This window comes from Protopterus annectens, chromosome 8.part0 (assembly GCF_019279795.1).
Source record: "Protopterus annectens isolate FY-2018-M chromosome 8.part0, PAN1.0, whole genome shotgun sequence".
NCBI classification, from domain to species: Eukaryota; Metazoa; Chordata; order Ceratodontiformes; family Protopteridae; genus Protopterus; species Protopterus annectens.
Genome location: NC_056741.1, coordinates 1,236,437,242 through 1,236,458,941, shown reverse-complemented (window position 1 = coordinate 1,236,458,941; position 21,700 = coordinate 1,236,437,242). Strand labels below are relative to the sequence as shown.

General features: G+C 39.1%; 1 protein-coding gene across 1 annotated transcript in view; it reads left to right on the top strand.

Annotated features, from left to right (window-relative positions):
• The window catches only part of LOC122808442 (vomeronasal type-2 receptor 26-like), a 41,593-nt gene extending 25,006 nt beyond the window's left edge, over window positions 1-16,587 (top strand). Inside the window, exon 3 of the mRNA XM_044079405.1 lies at window positions 15,674-16,587. Coding sequence (XP_043935340.1) covers window positions 15,674-16,587 — 914 coding nt within the window. The remainder of the gene's footprint in view (window positions 1-15,673) is intronic.
• The last annotated feature ends 5,113 nt before the right edge of the window (window positions 16,588-21,700 follow it).

Here is a 21,700-nt window from a genome sequence, read left to right as displayed (position 1 = left end):
ACAGTAACTCAGTCTTGGGTTATATATACTGTTTCACAATGCACACACACACACACACACACACACACACACACACACACACACACACACACACACACACACACACACACACACACACACACACACACACACACACACACACACACACACAGTGATTTCCAGTATCCAGGATACGAGCTAATAATACCTCTTTATTGCCAGCACCCTTCCTGTTTTTATTGTATTATACTGTCACCACCCAGACCAGTCTAGCACACTAATTTCATAATTACTATGTTGTTGTTTGTCTTTCAGCTTTTTCCCAGTAAGGGGTCGCCACAGCGGAACTCTGGTCCACTAATGATTGGCAGTAGATTTTTACAAAATGCCGAGGTGCCAGCTCGATGCCCAACCTTCAATGAAGGCACGCCCATTTACACACACATGTCTTTCGAACGCTACCCAACCACAGGGAGGACATGCAGACTCAGCACAAAAGGCACTCCCAAGCCATGCCGAGAATCGAACGGGAGAACCTCTTGCTGTGAGGTAACAACGCTACCGCCATAACACCACGGCACACTGTTACTATACATTCTAAAAATGAGACAGTATGGCCACTCTGGTGGTGTGGAGGGAATAAAGCCCTGACTACAGCCTAGGTGACTTGGGTTTGATTACCTGCTCAGGTGACTGATGGAATGCTCTCCCACTTAGAACAGGAATGTCCATACTTCCCTGCAGCATGTGCATTTATATGAAGATGGTAATGTAATAAATGCAAGTGCCTTTTTAAAAAGATACCCAGTAGAATGGTTATAACAAGCACGGGGCAAACTTATCATTTAGCCAGGTCTCCATTATTAAAGGTAGGTTATTATTCATCAGCAAGTAAGAAACAACAGTTGTTTTTTTTTTTTTTTGCAGCTGACCTCATATCTGAGTACAGCCCCCAATAAGGGAGCACACAAAGAAAGATTCTGCCAGTCAGTTAATCCCTTCATGATGAATCAGTCTGGAACCACAAGCTATCATATGTCAGACCCATCAGTATGATTGTGTAAACAGAATAAACAATGTGCAATAATAGGAACGTATATTTAGATTATCAATGGGAAGATACTTTAGGCAGATTATCAAGATTCAGATATAATACGTGCTAAACTTCATAGATCAAATGACTTCAGACTGTTCAGCATCTGTGTAAAAGGCAAAATATATAGCAATATGTATTGCAACAACAATATTATTTTAAAAATCTTTGTTTATTCTCTTAGTACCACAAACTCTGCAACACGTTTCTAGTGTTTCAATTGCATCCAGAGCCATCCAAGCTAAGATAAGAATATATTCTTGATTTACTGCACTTGTACTTGCTTTATACAGTGATCACTACTGTTTTTAAGCATTTTTAAAGGTCTTATTTAATTTTGTGGCAAAAATAGTAATGCATCTGTTTATTGTCTTTTCTAGTCTGTGTGCCTCCAAAATCTCTTTGCAGAGGGATGAATTAGCCAGGGACTTAGTTGTTTGCTGTTTAATCTGCACTTGAGAGCTGGTTTTACTGTGCTTTTACAATAATAGATTCCAGAGTCAGAATCTTGTGGAATAAGGTGTTAATCTGGGCTCACTGAGTTAGGAATCACTGCAGAAAGCTCAGAATGTAGTTATTTATTGGCAAAAGGGCATAGGAGTCAGTTTCCAAGCTTTGTTTTCTCTGCACAGAGATTCCCACCGGGCCATGGTGATTAGTAGTGCCCTCTATAGTAGCAAACACCTAGACAGTAAAATGTACCTATAAAGTTAGGATTAGATCAGAAACCTGTTAAACTGCGTGGCATTCTGCAGAAATAAGCTTAGAGCAGCTAGCTTGTGCATCGAAAATAAATACTATATCTTAGCATTATATAACATCCTGCCATTAAGCCCAGAAACTACCACAGGAGACCCCTGTTAAAATTAAACCCTTAATCCTACCTAAACATCCAACCCTATCCATTGACCAGACAATATGGATATGCAGTTTCCAAATGTTTCTGTTGCCAGCTTGGTAGATTTGAGCATCCTAAGGCAATGTAGCTGATGTCTCATGTTATCAGGCAACTAGTAAATCATTAAATAAAATAACATGGTATGCAAGAGATGTAAATACACAACTTCCTTGGAAGCAAAAATCTTGCTTACAAACAAGGTTGTCAGGAATACCCACACTACATCCCTCACAAATAACGTTCACCACACACAGAATATTTTATGCTGATGTACTTAAAAGAAACCTTCTGTGATGTCTGGTTAATATCCCACTGGACTGCCACCAATAATGTGACGTCCACCACTTATGACCCAAGTCAGTAATTAAGGAGCCTCAATCCTCACCACTGACACCAGTGTGGGAGCAGCATGGAAAACACCAAAGCACAATAGCACACAAGAGTAAAATTCCACAATTTCTCTTAAGAGCACAACAGGAACACACTCTGTTTCCTGGGATTGGAATATATATCTCTGTCCACCCCAAATGTAATCCCTTATTATACACTTCAGAGCAATGTGTTCCAGTTTAAGACCTCTGGCTCGCTCACACTCAAAATAAATTTAAATCTCACACACTCAAATACTTATGGGATGCCTGGCACAGATTTCCAGCTGTGTCTCCTCCCCAGTACAAATGGTAAACGCTACCACCAGAGTCGGACAGGTCTACATGCCTTTCAAAGGGTGCTCAATTATTAAAAATGACATATCAAAATAAATGTCTTTATTTATTTATTTGCATTTGTTTACTGGGAGGTCTACTGGGCCAGGGCGATCCCATTTTCAGACGAGGCCCAGGGAGAAAAGCTCCAAAAATAAGCAAGATAATAAAGCTACAGAATCAAAATACAGAATCAAGCAGTGATGATACAGAACACTACATTACAGATTTGGTGATATAATAAAATAGATAATACTAGTTATACAGATGTTAGATTTTAAAGTATGCAGGCCGAACAAGAATACAGTTTATGGCATAGGACAATAGCGAATGTGTGAACAATACAGTGCTGTAGTTTTGTGGTAGAGAGGGAAAGATGGAGAGCAGCAGATTAGATTCTGAGAGTGAGGCATTGCCTTAGAGCTATTACTATACAGACATCAAGACTGAATACAAGACATGGTAGGCAACTGATACAGTAGGTTATGTGGGGCTGGGTGGCACATGTTGGACTTAGTACATTGGAAGCACTGAATGTACATACGAGGAGTCTGAGATGTAAGTGAGATGGGGAGGAAAAGAAGGAAGGCTAGGGATATTGTTTTTTTATAGTCAGTGCTTGTCCATGTACATAGCCAATGGGAGAACAGGTGTTGTTTCAGTGAAGTCTTAAAGCATTCAAGGTTGCTAGTAGACCTAATTGAAGGAGAGAGAGCATTCCACAGTTTTGCTATAATACATGGGTAATGTATTTGACTGGTGGAAAGGTTAGGTTCTGCTGCATTAAGGAGCATCTGAGTGACTGTGTTGATCGCAGAGGTCTATTTGGGTGATACATGTTGAACAGAGAGAAGAGGGCAGGACAGCTAGAAGGCTTATAGATTAGCTTATGAGCTGTGGTTAGCTGCAGGTATGTTAGATGTTGGAGAAGTTCTAGCCAGTTTAGACAGAGTGATATGCAGTGGTAGGAGGAGTGTTTGGTGCTGGTTATAAATTTTGAGATTTTATTGTAGTATGAGTCCAGTTTGGATTTAAGAGAGGATTGTATATTAGTAAGGAGAGGCGCACCATAGAGCAAGGGTGGAAGTAGAAAGGAAGAGGCAAGGCACAGTCTTGCTGCATAAGTGAGGAAGTGTCTGTGCCTGTATAGGATGTCTAGTTGCTGATGGGTTTTTCTGATGTTTGTGTTAATATGCTGGTTGAAAGTTAGGTGTTTGTCTATGATGAAGGCTAGAAGTTTGGCATATGGGACTACTTCAAGGCAAGTAGTGTTGAGTGAGTTGATGCTAAATTAATTTTTGGTTAGGGGTGTTGTTTTTGTGGGTGAATAACAAGATTTTGGTTTTATTAGCATTTAGGGCTAAATAGTTATCATACATCCAGGTTTCAGTGGAGGTGGAGGTGAAGGCATGTTGGGTGAGTGTAAGTAGCTCTGAAGTAGACTTGGCCATGCAGATGATGGTGGAGTCATCTGCATATTGGATGACATTAACATGGGGTATACTGGTATGGAAATCATTGCTGAAAATGTTGAAGAGCAGTGTACCCAGTATGGACCCTTGTGGGACTCCAGTATTGATGTTGAGGAAAGGAGAGAGAGAGATTGGTGCCATCTGGTTGCTTGTTTTCTATCTGTAAGGTAATTAGAAAACCAGCCTAGGGTAGGGAGAGATACACCGAAATTAGAGAGCTTGGTCAGAAGAAGTGGGTGGGCACAGTCTCAAATGCCTTGGAAAGGTCAAGAAATAGTGAGGTGACAAGGTATCCTGAGTCTCGAGCATGGCTGACTGTGTCCAAGAAAGATATAAGAGCAGGGGTGGTGCTATGACTAGGACTAAACCCATGTTGGGTTGGGGAGAGGAGGTTGTGGTGTAGTAGGTAGTTAAGTAGTTGGCTATGGATACATTCTTCTAGAATTCTGGAGATGGGAGAGAGGATGGTGATTTGACATAAGTTATATATGTCATTATTGAGGATACATGCCTTTTTCCAGATGGTGGGAATGAAGGACTCTTGAATGGATCTGTTTAGTAGTATACTAATGAGATAGGCTACAGCGTCTGCTGATTTTTGGAGGAATCAATCAATCGGTCAGTTATGGCTCATAAAGACTTAATTTCTAATATCAGTTAGCAAGAAAAAAATATGTAATCCACAGTCCATCTCAGCAAAAATCAAACAGGCAAAAATATTAATCCTTGAACTGCTGAGCCACCTGTTCCAATCACAGTGCTGATAACATAGCGTGAAAATGTTTCTCTTCAATCTTATTGGATATTCCTAAAGTAATTATCTGTTGAGATAACAACCAAAGTCTCAGTAAGGCACAGTATCTGAACACTTCATAATCATCCATAATAATGCCAGGCAAGGAAGTATCACATGAAAAAAATAATGCAACAGCTGGAAGAAACTCATAAAATAAAAATATCCAAACTTGCCAAATTCTCTGGAACGAATAAAAACATTCCAGAAGTATAAGAAAGTTAGATCAGTCAAGGTCCATCAAGAAGTGGAAGAGAAGTAGTACAACCCAGCAGTCTCACCCAAAGAACAATGCATAGACAGGTGTAGTAAATTAAGGTTTAAAGTAGCCCTACCAGGAAAAAAAATCACACCGCAGGCAACATAAATACTGAAGAGATTAAGTTATTGTCTAAGATCTGTAAACCAAAAACGTGAAATTAAAATTTTAATTAAGACTTGGATGCAAATAAATTAAAAGACAGAGCCACACAGCATAAGAGAGCGACTAGACACAAACATATACCACAGGAAGAGTAATATTTTGTGTATTAGTATAGCCAGCTATGAAAACTGAACTACTTTGTGAAAAAAAATTCTCCTCCATATGTCTTATAGTACATTTTTTAATACAGGAACAATATTTCAGGGCGTGTTTTAGTGTGCTGTCAGAGGTCCAGACATAGACTGGGACTAAGAAATTGTTACTGACTGAAACAAAACATTATTACAGGCCTGTTGATGGGCAGTAAATCGTATACTGGACTGCATTTAAATAAGCATTTTTACCCTAAAAAATAATGGCTGTCTGCTCCATCTGTGGGCCAACCACAAGGTAGTCACTCAGCTTTGATACCCAGTATTTGGTGTTCTCTTAATCCTTTATACTTCTACTTTTGTGCTGTTTGCAGATGTTCAACATTAATACTAAAATAACTGCCTACAGGCTGTTGGGTAATTGGCTCTTATAAAGAAACAAGAAAAAAACAAATGCTGATGGAAATATTAACGGTGGCAAAAACACACGCAATTAGGAAACTGCCTTAAACTGTGCTATTACAGCATGAACTTTATACATAAAGTTTATGATTGTAACCCGTATAACTGGAATATGAGCAATATCCAAATCTTCCATTAGTATTAACTTATAAATCATGTGCACTCAGGGGTACTGCAGTGACTGATTTGGTAGAATATCATATCTCTGCATTGCACCCTACATACAGAGCATTTTTGATGCAGAGTGCCCTGAAAGAATATGCACAGCCTTATGTAAGCAGTTACAACCCATAGATGATATGAAAAATAAATACCATGGAAAACACATGGGGTGTGCAGCAGAGGTAACAAACAGGGATACCATATGTACTACTAAAGAAACAGTAGATGTGCAACATTTCTCCACACTGAGCCAACATGAATGCCTGCGCCTAAAGTTAGGGAAGTGTATAACACATATAGACAGAGAAATTTGCATCTCCCACAAAACTTAAAAACTTAAACATGCAGAAAAGTCAAAAAGATAAATACCAGAAATGGTATGTTTGGTACACTAGTCCAGAGGGAACTGTTAGCATTGAATGATCAGCTAATCTGTTGAGTGTCAGCAATCTTTGTAATGAGCCAGTAAGTGAAAGACAAGAAAGGCTACACCCAGATAGGAATGTGCTTCAAGTGGCGAACTGTTTTACTGATGCAAGATGAAAGGAACTAAGCAATTAGGAAAAAAAAACAATAAAGTCTGTAAACAAGATGTGGGATAAATGTGGATCCATGATGTGAGTAGGTACCCTAAAAGTAAAAAAAAAATGCAGGTTCTGTGCCCAAAGGTCATATGGTCACTGGATATTTTCAAGAAGTATCCATTTTGAGCTTCCTAAAGACTCAAAATTGTTTCTGAGTACTGTTTGAATAAACTGTGGAAGTTACATTTCAAGGTTATTAAGCTGGCTTTCTTATACAGAACTGATTTATTTTGTGATATCTACATTCAGCCTCAAGGTGAAATGAGACAAAGTACTGTGGAAACAAAAACAATGCATCTATGGATTTACAAATATTTTGCTTTACTGGTATATTAAGGTCAAAGCCACCATGCTAAGTGCATTGTTTCTAGGTCCATTTTGCCTCTGTGCTTGACAACCATTCCCCTACTGGACTTAGGCATTTGTTTCTTCACAGAAGGGAGTTATCCACTAGATGTATGATGCTGAGAGCTGTTCTGTGAGCTCATCATACAGGCAACATCGCTCTCTTTCCTGTTTATGCACCATGCGTTATACTGAGAAATGAGCACCTTTCAGCGCTCGTTGTTTCTGTAGCAATTACAGGTTTTACGGGCTCAGGGTGCTAGCCCAAGGCCCAGCCCTCCTCAGAGAGTGCACCACACACATTTGCATGCACACACTCACACCTAAGGCCAATTTAGAGTGTCTAATCCACCTACTCCATATGTCTTTGGAATGTGGGAGGAATCTGGAGCACCCAGTGGAAACCTGTGCAAACCTGCACAGAAGGCACCCCGGCTAAGAATCAAACCAAAGAACCTCTTGTTGTGAGGTGACAAAGTTAACTGCTACACCACTGCACCACCCTATGCAGGCAACTGTGAGGGGTGTTTTGTGTCCTTGCTGGTACCCCAGCTATGAGGACATTTTTACTAGACCTAATCTACCCCACAGATAGGAAAATGAACTAGCCATATCACTATGGAGGCCCACAATGTCCTTCCATTCCTAGTACATATTCTGTACACTCACTCAGAAAGCTACCATCAGGCAGTGGCTTGTTACATTAAAAATTGACTCCTTAGATTGTTGATCCTCCTCCAAGGGATTGTGGCAATGTGCATCCTGCTCTGCATTGCCCTCCCCCATAATGGACACACCCATTTTCCCCAACAACTCCATCAAATACCAGGGCTACTACATGAGCTTGGTTCACATAATCCATAGTAAGGGATTTATCCCTGTATACACCACTGGAGCTGGGCAGTATTGTGGAAATGTATCCCAAGTGGAACGTAATGTCTTCTAGTGGTGCAACAAAGGTAGCACATGAGTGAGCTGTGTAGATCAGAGTGTGCGTTGTACCTTTAATAATCATTCCACTCTATGAGAATATGCAAGCAAGAGTGCCATTTTGAGTGAGCAGCTAGAGTGAAACCATGTATGTGTGCAGTAGTCAGTCAGTTAATTTGTTAATTTACGTTTAATGTTCCAGTCATCCATCTTGACGTGTTTGTGTGTAATAAACTACTTAAATGAACATCCAAGCCTCATCCTCTTATTTGAATACACAAGACGAGCGGCATAGTGTCAGAATGGGCATGCAGTCAGTAATGGAGGAATATACGTGATTGGCTCATCCAAAGCTCAAATAAATTGCAAACAGGTCAGAAACAAATTTCCAGGTTCTAAAACTTGCTTAAGTGATTTTTTACTCAACAAATATAAAATGAAGAATTCAAAACATTCAAAACAAATTTCTAATTAAACGAAATGTTCAGAACTGTGACATATTGATAACAAATACTCAAAATACTTATGAAAACACTCAAAATAATTTCCAGTTGCATAAAATGTATAAAAAAGGAAAAATTACCATATTTTTTGCATTAACTAAAGCTATTGAAGTATCCGTAGTGTACAAGTGTTGCCAAGTGTGTGCAGTATTACAGTACAGTTATTTCACAAAGTATAGTCATTTCAAAGAGATTATTGTGCATTAGAATATAATTACAAGTACCTGGTGTGTGTGTATGTTCAAACATAATTACAAGGGTGAAGTTTGCACTGTGTCTAAGAGTAATGTGTTGGCATGGCAGAAGGATTTCACAGACCCAGTCCACTTACGTTTGATAACTATATTGCAGAAAATTGGAGAGTGCTTGAGCAAGAATACAATATTTTCATACAGGCTGCTTTTTCTGATAAAGGCACACACACAAAGGCATTTATTCCGCTTAATTTAGCTGGTTCAGAAGCCATTGAAAGAGAGCATTCATTTGTGTATGCACCTGCTGTGTTTGCAGGAGAGGGAGAAGACTGCCACATTATGGTACAGGCTGAAACATGGGAAAACCCTGAGTGCTTAAAATGCCTTCTTCTGTCTTTCAACTTTTCCCGGTTAGGGGTCGCCACAGCGGAACTCCGGTCCACTAATGATTGGCAGTAGATTTTTACGTGCTGGCTTGCCAGGCCTAATGCACAACCTTCAATGAAGGAATGTCCATTCACACATGTCGACACACAGAAGACGCTCTAACTGAGAATCGAACATGCAACGTCTAACTGTGAGGTGACAACGCTACCACAGCACCACCACCGCAGTCCAAATTTAGAGAAATGTGTAACCCCCCCCAAACAAATCTTACAATGGAAAGACACGTATTTTACACAAGAAATCAAAAGCCTGGTGAAACTTTTGCAGCATATATAACCGGCTTGAGAGATAAGACTAAAACGTGCAGATTTGGTGATCTGAGAGATGAGTTGATATAAGACAGGCTTGTGTGTGGTGTTAGAATCAAAACACCAAAGCGAGCAGGAAATACATGACAAAAGACAGTTTAATGTTGTTAGCGCTTTCGGAAATAGACTGTGCTTTTCCTTCTTCAGACATAAAACACTCACATTCAAATGTTTTTAAAAGAATAAGAAAAAAATGTACGTATGTAGGCTGTTATGAATTTCTGTAAACTAAGGGTTGTTTAGCTGGATTTTATGCAACTGTTTTTGGTTGCAACTATTTAGAAGTGGCCAAGTAATAGAGTAGTTCACTTTAAATCTTGATTTTTCACTTCAGCTAATTAATTAATTAACACTAGATTTGTTCTTTTAAAAACATTTGAATGTGAGTGTTTTATATCTGAAGAAGGAAAAGCACAGTCTATTTCCGAAAGCGCTATCAACATTAAACTGTCTTTTGTCACGTATTTCCTGCTCGCTTTGGTGTTTCGATTCCAAGTTTGTCTTTTTGCCTTTCGTGTTTGTTGTGTGTGGTGTTAATAATGATGCAGTGAGAAATATTTTGCTTTGAGACAGTGATTTATCTTTGAACAACGCCATAGAGATTTGTCAGATATATGAGCTCACAAAAAAGTACACAAATATGCTTATAAATGAGAAAAGCATGCAAGCAGCTTCTTCCAGTGCTAGTGTTGATAGTATGAAACACAAGGTTAAAAGATACAGACCTAAGGTTGGGATTCCTATGAAACCTTGAGCACCGTCAGTAATACTCAGGGCACACTCAGCAAGGCAGAGGTGTGACTCAGCAAAACCTGTGGCAAGCATCATAGTCAACTGTCATAACTGTGGTGGAAGCCATAAACCCAAATGAGAAAAGTCCTTAGCTTTTGTCAGTAGTGCCACACATTTAAAAAGTGGAATCATTTCAAAATGTTCTGTAAATCTAAAATGGCATACTCTTTTATTAAAAGACAGCATTCAAAGAGGCAAGTTGATCAGTTAGAAAGCTGTGAGACCCTACTTTTTATGTTGATGGTGTGTCTGTGCTTGGTGAAACAGTCAATGCAGTAGATTTCTGGGCAAAGAACAAAATATTTTGTACTGTTCAGATTAATGGGAGACCTCTAGAGCTCAGTAGATACTGATTCAAAGTGCAATGTTATGTCAGCAGAAATGTTTGCTAGAGTAAAAGCTGTTGAGAAACTTGATTTGGCAAATTGTGCAAAGCTTGTTACTCATGTTGGTGAAGAGATTCAAACCAAAGGCTCAGTAGTGCTTTCATGTTACTCTGCTGGGAACAGCTATGACTTGCAATTTTACTTAGTCAAGAGACAAGTGCAGTCATTATTAGGCCTCAAAAACAGTTTGAAAATGGGACTGCTTTCATTTAATAAAGAAGTCCACCATGTAAGCATAAATGATAACAGCTCAAATTCTGACCAAACCATTTTTTCTGAGTATGCTGATATTTTTGAAGAGAAACCAGGCAAACTCCCAGTTGATTACTCCATGAAGTCAGACCACGAAGTAAGCCCAGTCATTAGACCAGCACAAAAAGTTCCAATAGTTATGCAGAACAGAGTCATAGCTGAACTAGGCAGAATGGTGCAACTAGGAGTAATTTGTCCAGTAGAAGAACCGGGTCTATATTAAATCAGTGAATGCTTAAAATAGTGAACACTGATTTATTGACCCTTTAAAAGTGAAAGCTTGAAAGCCTGAACACACAGAACAAAGATTTTTTTCCCAGGGAAAAAAAATCGCTGGGCCGTTTTTTCGGGAATTTGCCATTTCCTCCACTGTGTCCCCAATCGGGGGGTGAATCCCTCCATTTTATTTAGTGTTTTGAAGTTTGGTCTGTTTTGTTTTTTTGTGAAACAGTGATTTTTTTTCCCTGGGAAAAAAAATTGCCGTTCTGTATGTTCAGGCTTTCAAGCTTTCACTTTTAAAGGGTTGATAAATCAGCATGCATTCACTATTTTAAGCATTCGCTGATTTAATATAGACCCAAAGAACCAACTGAATAGGTATTCTCCATGGTAGTAGTTCATAAGAAAAGCTCAAATGATATTCGATTATGTATTGACCCAAGAGATTTGAACAAAGCACTAAAAAGACCTCATCATCCAATGCATACAGTTGAAGTTGCTGCCCTCATGCCAAATGCCACTGTTTTTTCTGTCTTAGATGCAAAAAGTTCATTTTGGCAAATTTTGTTTGATCGAAAATCTTTATTGTTAACCACTTTCAGTACACCATTAGGAAGGTACAGATTTCTGAGAATGCCATTTGGAAAAAATTCTGCCAGTGAAGTTTTCAACATGCGATGGAACAAATTATTTCAGGCTATCCTTGTGCTATAATAATAGATGATATTCTTGTAGGAGGTACTGGTGAAGTCAAACATGATAGAAACCTCAGGAAAATTCCGGAGCATGCTTGTGAAGTGAATCTTGAGCTGAATCCTCAGAAATGTAAATTCACACTAAGAGAAGTTACTTATATGGGTCATTTGTTTACCAGTTCAGGCTTACAACCAGATGCATCCAAGCAAACAGCAATTCTTGAGATGCCAGCTCCAGACAATGTCCAAGCTTTACAACGTTTTCTTGGTATGGTTAACAATTTGGGCAAGTCCATTCCAGATTTGAGTCAACTTTCAGCACCATTAAGAGAACTGACATGCAAAGATGTAACCTGGTCCTGGCTGGAACAACACCAGAGAGCATTCGATGTCCTGAAACAGAAAATTGCCAGTCCACCCCCATTAAGATACTATGATGTTCACAAACCAGTAACTCTTTCCTGGGATGCTTCTAAATTTGGACTTGATGCAGTCATTCTAACCCAAGATGCAGTATGGTCAAATAGAAAAAGAGCGTTTGGCAATTGTGTTTGCATGTTTGAAGTTTCATGATTATATTTATGGGTGACCTATTCAAATCAAAACTGACCACCAACCTTTGGTCACTATTTTGAAAAAGCCAATGCACACAGCTCCTGCAAGATTGCAATTCATGATGCTCACATTGCAAAAGTACAATTTCAATCTTGTCTACACAAAAGGCAAACTTCTTTATCTTCTGATTCTTTATCCAGATCACCAAGAAAAAACACTGAACAGCATGAGAATGAGCAATCGGATTTCAAAGTCATGGAAGTGAACATTTTTTCTTCCACATATCTTGGTGAGCTGAGAACTCACACACCTTCAGATCTAATTCTCCAGAAGCTCAACCATTTTATCAGTTAAGGATGGTCTTCAAAGCAATCTTGTTTAGCAGTAAATATGCAGTAGTATTTTCCGTACAGAGATGAGATTTTGATAGAAGATGGTATCATCATGAAAGGTTCAAAAGTGATTGTTCCAAAATCCTTGCAACAACAGTATATTAAGATCTTGCATCATGGCCACCAGGAACTGATTCTAACAAAAGAAGGGTGAGAGGTCTACTGTTTTGGTCATCTATGTCAAAAGATGTTGAGAATGAACTCTCATTTTGTTCTGTTTGTAATAGTACTAAACTGCATTAACAAAAAGAACCACTTCAGTTAAGATAGATTCCTGAGCCACCTTGGTCGGCAGTAGCTACAGATATTTTCAAATGGAATAATCAGCATTACTTGGTGTTAGTAGACTTATTCAAATTTGTTCAAGGTTGACCTACTTCCTAACCTAACATCCAATACTGTCATTATGAAGTTGAAGAGACATTTTTCTGTCCATTGTAGTCCGCACAAAGTAATTTCTGACAATGGTGTACAGTTTACAAGTCATCAGTTCAAAAGATTTACTGAAACGTGGGACTTTGTTCATGTTATCAGTAGTCCTGAATACCCAAAATCAAATGGCCTGATTAAACATGCACTTCAAAGTGCAAAACGGCTGTTGGAGAAGTCAAAACAAGACAATGCTGATGTTTTTCTAAAGCTGCTTAATCTCAGAAACATTCCTCACAATAATTTACTTGGTTCACCTACTCAGAGACTTATGTCGAGACAAACCAAAACCACATTGCCAATCAGTAAGAATTTGTTGGTCCCATGTGCTAAAAACAACAAAGCAGTAAAAACTCAACTCCTAAATAAGAGTTTGCCCCAAAAGTCCTACTATGACAAAGCCAGCAAAACTCTGAATCCATCAAAAGAAGGAGAGATAGTGAGGATGCAGACAGCAAAACAATTTGATAGAACTGGACTTGTGAAATGTTTGTGAGAAGAACCGAGATTGTACATTGTTGAATCACAAGGGATGGAATCAGTAGTCCTGAATACCCAAAATCAAATGGCCTGATTGAACATGCACTTCCAAGCCAGTGTTTCAGAATTTTGCCTGTAATGAACACTCTAATTCTCAGAGTGATTTGTCTAATGTTCCTGTTCCTGAAAATAGCCCTAAAAATCCAGAAGCAGAACATTCCCCAGTGACTCTCCCTGTTGCTAAACTCAGTTCTAATTATTACATTACGAGGTCAGGTCATATCGCAAGACCTAATCCTAGATACATAGCAACCTGGACATGATTGTTATTCTTTATATATGCCTGTATAATTTGCATGACTATTCAATTGTCATTTTTCATTTGCAAGACAGACTAGTCAAAGAGAGGAGGTAGATCAGAGTGTGTGTTGTACATGTAAGAATCATTCCAGTCTATGAGCACGTGCAAGCAAGAGTGCCATTTTGAGTGATCAGCCAGAGTGAAAGCATGTTTGCGTGTAGTAGCCATTCAGTTCATTTAAGTTTAATGTTCCAGTCATCCATCCTGGTGTGTTTGTGTGTAATAAACTACTTAAATGAACACCCAAGCCTCATGGTCTGATTTGAATACACAAGATGAGCAACAAGCTGTTTGCCTCCCTTACTAATGATTTTATTTGAGGAGCTCAAAGAATTTGCAACAAATATGATTTTTTTTTTTCACCAGTGTGACAGTTTTTGTTTCACTGGCCTGGAAAATAGTTTCTTTGGTTATTAAAATTATGGAAAGCTATACTAAAAACATTCATCCGGTCATCACAGATCCCACTTTGTTTTGTTTTTAATTTTACATTTTGATAACTGGATAAGTGATCTCATAAGCAAGATACAAAGGTATGATATTCAAATATAATTAACAAAGTTATGTATTACTAACATACTATCATAGTGATACAGAATGAGAGAACTGCAAAAATGTATTTACAGAGAACTGCAGTGAGAAACATCTATATGCTACACTCTACAGGAATAATCATACACATAATTGTGGTATAGTTATGACAAATGCAGTTAGCAAAACGTTTAAACTATACACATAGATGGGAAATTTCTTTCAGGGAATGTCTGGGTAACTAACATGGGTATTGCTATAACATGAATAAGACATAAATAGTACATTTAGTTCAATATTTACAATATGTTCATAGGAAGAAAAAATTTCTTCCAAGAATATCTAAGTGAGTAAAATTGATATGAATAGAAACTGTATACACTAGTTGCTATGGCTTGCCAGTGTCATGAAACCAGTTGCATTTAAATTCATTTTCCAGAAAATCTTTAGATTTTTCTTGAATGTCCCCAAAGTGTTCATTTTTGTTTTCATTTTGATGGTATTTGGTTCCATGTGGCAGATCCTATTCTTGAGAATGCTTTTTTTCCAATGGTTAGTAGAAATTTTGGCCTGACAAGTATGCCAATAGCATCTTGTGTGCTTCCAAATGAGGAGCTTTGATCTTTAGTTTGTATTAGCCTTTTAATGGCTGGGTAATAACCAAGAATGAGAAATTTGAAAAGATATGTTCCCAGTATATATGTGGATCTGGATGTAACATAAAGCCAGTATGCTTTCTGTAATAATGTACAATGGTTGCAATTCTGATTGGCTAGGAGAGCAAAACTGAATATTTTATTTTCAGCATCTTGAATTTTATGGCTGTTATGAAAAGAATGAAGCCAGGATAATCAGCAGTAAGGCCCACAGGCTTCTGGCAAGAGCAAGTGTGAAATATAGTAACATAATTTTAAATAAAAAAGTACTTTATTGGTAATATTGCCTGTGTGAGTATTGAAATTTAGCAAAGTAAGGGAGTGTGGTATCTTCACTGAGAGACTGGGGTAACTGAAGTGGTAAAAGACTAACTCACAACAAAGAAAATGCTGTTAAAACAAATAGAATGCGAGATATTAGAAAAGGGAAGAATTCTGGTGTACCACTGACAATCTTAGCTGATTGTAGCCATGTTATAAAACAGAATTATGTGTTTTAATTTATTCCTTACCTCCATTAATTCATATGTTTTAGATTCCGCAGAGTGCTTCAAATGTCAAGATGAATTCTGGCCGAATGAAAGACATGACACCTGCTTTGTCAAATCTTTGAATTTCCTGTCCTATGAAGAGACACTGGGCGTGGTTTTACTCTGTGCAGTTATATTTAGTGCACCAATTCCTGCTGGCATCCTTGTTCTCTTTCTGAAGAATTATAACACACCAATAGTGAAAGCCAACAATCGAGAACTGAGCTACCTTCTCCTGTCTTCACTTGTCATTTGTTTTCTCTGTCCTCTGATTTTTATTGGTTACCCCAAGAAACTGATGTGTGTATTCCAACAAGCAGTGTTCAGTATGATTTTTACACTGTGTGTCTCCTGCATTTTGGCCAAAACCATAATGGTTGTCATTGCATTCAGAGCTGCAAAACCAGGCAACAACCTAAAGAAATGGGTTGGCACTAAGGTGCCAAATACCCTGGTCATCATCTGTACATTAGGTCAGAGTCTGATCTGTATCACATGGCTGAGTGTATCACCCCCATTTCCAGAAAAAAACATGAAAGCACAACAAGGGGTGATAGTTATACAGTGCAATGAAGGATCAATTGTTGCATTCTGGTGCATGATGGGATACATGGGTCTTCTGGCCAGTGTTAGCTTCATAGTGGCATTTCTATCCAGAAATTTACCAGGCAGCTTTAATGAAGCAAAATACATCACTTTTAGTATGCTTATTTTTGTGAGTGTCTGGTTGTCATTTATACCTGCTTATCTTAGCACTCATGGTAAGTACATGGTTGCAGTCGAAGTGTTTGCTATTTTATGTTCAAGTCTAGGTTTGCTAGTTTGCTTATTTTTCCCAAAGTGTTACATAATGCTTATAAGAAGCGAACAAAATACCAGGGAATATGTGATGAGAAAACATGATTTAAGTAACATTTAAAGCAGAGTTCATGGCATCTAAAATATTATTTTTTGGTTTTGTAGCTGAAAAACGTAACTCAGGCTATTGTGTTTAAGGATGTAGTGTGGTATGAAAATGAATGCACTATAATAAACAAGCACATATAAGTAATCAAAGCTAATGGATTAAACATTGGTAAAATGGCAGTTGTGCTTACAAATATAATTACTGGAAGATCAACTTTTAAAATATTACTGTGATAACAGTGTTTCATGTATTTATTTACTGTTTCTTGACTGGAAAATTCATGCTGGATGGAATCTCATTTTCACTAAGGCCTTAGGAGAAAACATGCAAAAAAAATTACAGTAGAAAATGAAGTTACATAATCTAAAAGTAATGGTTTCACAAAATAAATGGCTTTGTAAAGTGCATCATCTGCTTTGTATTAGCCCATCATCTACCTTGCAGTACATAGCAAGTCATTCATTTTGACTTGGGTACAGTTATGGTCATCATACTGTTATAGACATTGCCTTGGATATTCATTTTAGTTATGTGACAGGATCGAAAATTTATAATTCTTGGGGTATCACAGTCATTTGGAAGACCTTCATATCCAACCTGCCTTGCAAAAAGTTTTAGGCATTTTAGGTTAGCCAAACATATTGATTTGGTCTGTTTGCTTTTCCATTTGTCATCTCCCACATTGTACATGTACATTAGAGGCCCTGAAACAATTAATTCTAGCCTGCCATTTATAAGTTCATAGCCATGTGCTAAAATATGTTAACCGGTACCAAAACTTCTGATTCAGAAAAAACATCTGCCATTCATTACTTTAAATTTCTTGTTTTATACTTGCATCATGACAGCCACTTTTATTTAGTCTACAAAAGGCCTCAGGATGTGATTTTGGAGCAAATCTGGTATTATTTTGTGGCTGTATATATAGTACAGTTTAATGTGTAAGAATGAAAATAATCTACGTTTTGGTGTAATGGACCCATTACTTAAATTATTTTTTCTCTTTATACAAACCTTTCCACTAATGCAGTCTTGCTTTCTGCTGGTCTTCACTTTTGCCATTTATATTGCAAATCCATTTAAGTAAGTGATACTTTGCAAGTATTGTCTACAACTGTGCATTAGTCTTTTAAGAGACTGTTGATTGCATAGAGACTGCCATTTGGAGTGAGAATCAAAACAATTAGAAATAAAATGGTCATGAACTATCCCATCAGGTCAGTGTGAATATGTTATAATGCTGACAGTCATTACTGAGAGTACAAATGGGAGCTTATGATACTGTATTTTGAACCATTTTAGTTTAGTTTCTGTAGCATGCTCTTTCTAAAGCTTCTGTTTGCTGAAGACATGATTTTCCAATTATATTATAAGAATTTACAAGCAAGGGACGTCATATTAACAGGCCTGATTGCCCTCCATAGATAAAGCCAAACACTCTGCATCATAACCTGGAAGAAATTACTGCTCTGGACTCAAAAAGGAGAAACCAATGATATAAGGACAGCTAGTATTTTCTAGCTATAAATGCAGAGTACGGTTAGTCATCTTCTTTGAATATTCCTATTAAAACTACCTCATACTCCTTGGATAACAAAGGATCTCATATGGTTTCTCTCTGTTCAGTGGGATTTGTAACAGCAAACTGTTCACAGCTGTAGTGTAATACATGTTCAGTGGATCAGTGGTGCTTGACTCTTACACCTTCTTATATAGTAAACATGACCAACTGCCATTATGCTTTATCCCCTTACATGTCTTGCCACAGAAATGTGTTTCTGTGCATTTGGACCTCCAGCCTCAACCTGTGAGTGATGTTACTATTGCATGAACCACAGCAGATATAAGGCCTAGTAACTGGTACAAAGGAGACGGACACACTGCTCCTTCACCAGTTTTCTCACAACTGCCCAAACCCTGTTTTTTTCACATGATTCATGCCCCACATTATACTACTCTTAATAGTATACTACATTGCCTTTTATGGTAAAAAATGCTCAGTATTCCTGTATACTCTCATTATGGACTATTATACACTTACATTTAATTCATCATTATATTTGCATTATGTTAGTGAGTCATGGGACAATACACACAATAATGAACTCAAAAATGAGATGCAGTTAATTATAAATGTTATGTACATTCATTCAATTTGAGTGACTTCTTTATGAGTCTAGCATACCTGGTATAGCAGCAATTAGTGGAAGGTAAGGAATCACCGGCCAGCATAGCTGCCCTGGAAAACAACAATTTAACTGGCAAATCTGCTTGTAATACTCACAACAGTTCCTGAAGCCATTTCTGAAATCTCAAATATCTGATCAGCTAAAGTCACTTTCACAAAAGTCTAAGGCATCTCAGACATCTTAGATACCAAATTCTCTAGCAAATAACCTTGATTTGATAAGTTCTGAAAATGTCTTTGTTTACTTCTGAAGAACAATCCCCGGGATTCATGAAGCTTGTGCCAGGCGCAGGCGTAGCGTAGGTGGTATAATGCCAAATATGGGTACCGAGTGATTCAGGTACGATCCAATTCCACGTGAACTATCAGCGTACGCCAGATCTGCGCAACCCTCAGTTCAGGTATGCTAATCACCCCATGCGCAGTACTGCACCATGCAAATGAAGGTACATAGTGATTCATGAAGTGGTGCAGGCATAGTGTAATCCCTCAGAAATGTAAACCAAAAGAAAACGGCTTACATTTTCCAAACAGAACATCGGAGCTATGAAAGCGGACCAGACTCATGTATTACAAAGTTAACATATGCCAATGGCTAAATATACAGCCAATGGCATAAGAAAAGATGCACAACACCTAAAAAACAACATTTGATGTCATGTCCACAGTAAAGCAAAGTACAACCGCAGGGCATGTGTGCGCAAATGGGAACACAAGGAAAATATACACAAATGTCATAAAATCGCAATGTAATACAAATCATGATTTCACCATAATACTCAATGGTATGCATGATACACCACAACCAAGATGCAAGGGTTGCTAAGGGTCTGTGATAGTGTTCAGCGCGATAACTATGAATTAGTAGTCAATGCAATGCAAATGAGGCGAGTATTAGTGAATCACAAACGTCCCGCCGGACTAAGGGTGTACAATACAGCGCTGCACTACAACACTGAGGAGTGGTTTGGAGGTACAGGTTCATAGGTTCATAGATTATTACTAGGCTAACTGCCCTTTTGGGTCATTTTAAGCTTAGCCAACTGCCCCATGTGAGAATCAAACCCTGCACCTTGTGCTTGCAAGGTAAACACCTTAACCATTATGCCAACCTCCCACCCATGACATCAGCAGTGGGGTGTGCCACCATAGCTGTAAGCACATTGGAGCAATGCAAATCTGGCCTGCCCATTGCTAAGCAAAGCCGCAGGATAGGGGTGGGGATGTAGGTATAGCATCGTTTAGCTGAGAGCACATATGGTGCCCGAAAGCACATGTGTACGCGGATGAAAACATGCCCGAAACCCAGTAAGTGGACGCACGCGCCGTGCACCATAGCTCAGACAGGAAGGTTAGGGGAAGAAAATAAGGAAATGCCGCAGTAGGGTAACTGGAGTACAACTGAGCAATTAACACCTATTAACTCACAGTGGGCAATCGACGGCAGCTAACAAGTCTGCTCGCAGCAACCTGCAGAACAGGATAGGGGAGGTGTCGGATTGCAAAGAAAAGAGAACTGTCATAGCAGAGCAAAGCAAACCTGCAGTAGATTGGCCATAGAACACATGTCGTAAGATAAGCCAAGTTTTGGAAAGTACAAATGAAAGCAGGCTGCTGGATGCATGCCAGAAAATGGGAGGGGAAATGCTAAGGAATGTTAAGGGAAGGGCAAGAGGTAATACACGGCAGCCAAATGTAATTCAGCACCAAAGGTACCACAATAGCAGTACCTGTGGTAAAACACATAAGATACCCTGTAGCTCCAATGGTACATACACACCCTATGACATCATCAGTGTTCACAGCACAATAGTATAAAGTGTGAAGGCACCTCACACATACCTGTGTATTCCCAAACACTGCACCATCGGTGTAAACAGATGGGGAACTTTTACAATGTACATGTTGGGAGCTGCCATAGCTGTGATTCATCACCATGTGTTACAGACTGAAGGTGCTGTGGAGGATGATGCTGACAACCACCGCAGGCCCCGGAGGAGGAAAAGAGTGTTCAGACCAAGGGTAACCTACCAGGGGCTACAAGATCTGGAGATAGTAGAGTGTTACAGGGTGGACAGGGACATTTTACAGCAAATAGTTGAGCTGTGCCGGCCACACCTGAGATCCAGAAACAACAGAGGGGAACCCATCCCAGTGGACACGAAGGTATGTGTAAGCTTGAGAATACTAGCCACAGGTACCTTTCAAAGGCCAACTGAAGATATAATGGGGATCTCACAGGCATCAGTATCCAGGGTACTGCACCAGTTCCTGGATGCTATGTTACCACATGCCAATGAGCATACATACTTCCCCCAAACTCAGGAGGAGATGGCCAGCAATAAGCGTCTCTTCCACCAGGTGGCACACTACCCGGAGGTACTGGGTGCGATAGACTGCACGCACATACATATCAAGTCACCACCCGGTTTGCATGGTAGGCGCTACATAAACCACAAGGGATACCACTCCATCAACTGCCAGGTCGTGTGCAATGCCCAGGGCATTATTATGGATGTCTGTGCTGGCAGCCCTGGAAGCTACCATGACTCCCACATCTGGCATGCCTCACAGATGTATCAGGTATTTGTCAGGGGGGACATCCCACATGGCCACCTTGTGGGGGATGCTGGCTATGCACTGGAGCCGTGGATGATGACTCCCATCAGAAATGCACACACACCCATGCAAGAACGCCATAATGAGGCACACGCACAAACCAGAATCATCATAGAGCGTGTGTTTGGGATGCTGAAATCATGGTTCCATTGCTTGGACATATCTGGTGGAGCCTTGCAGTACTCTCCAGGCACGTGTGACCACATCTTCATAGTATGTGCCATGCTACATAATATGATCCTGCGGAAACAGCTGCAGCAGGGACATAATGGTGAAGGCCCTCACAGTCCACTGGAATTGCCAAGGCCACCACAGGCA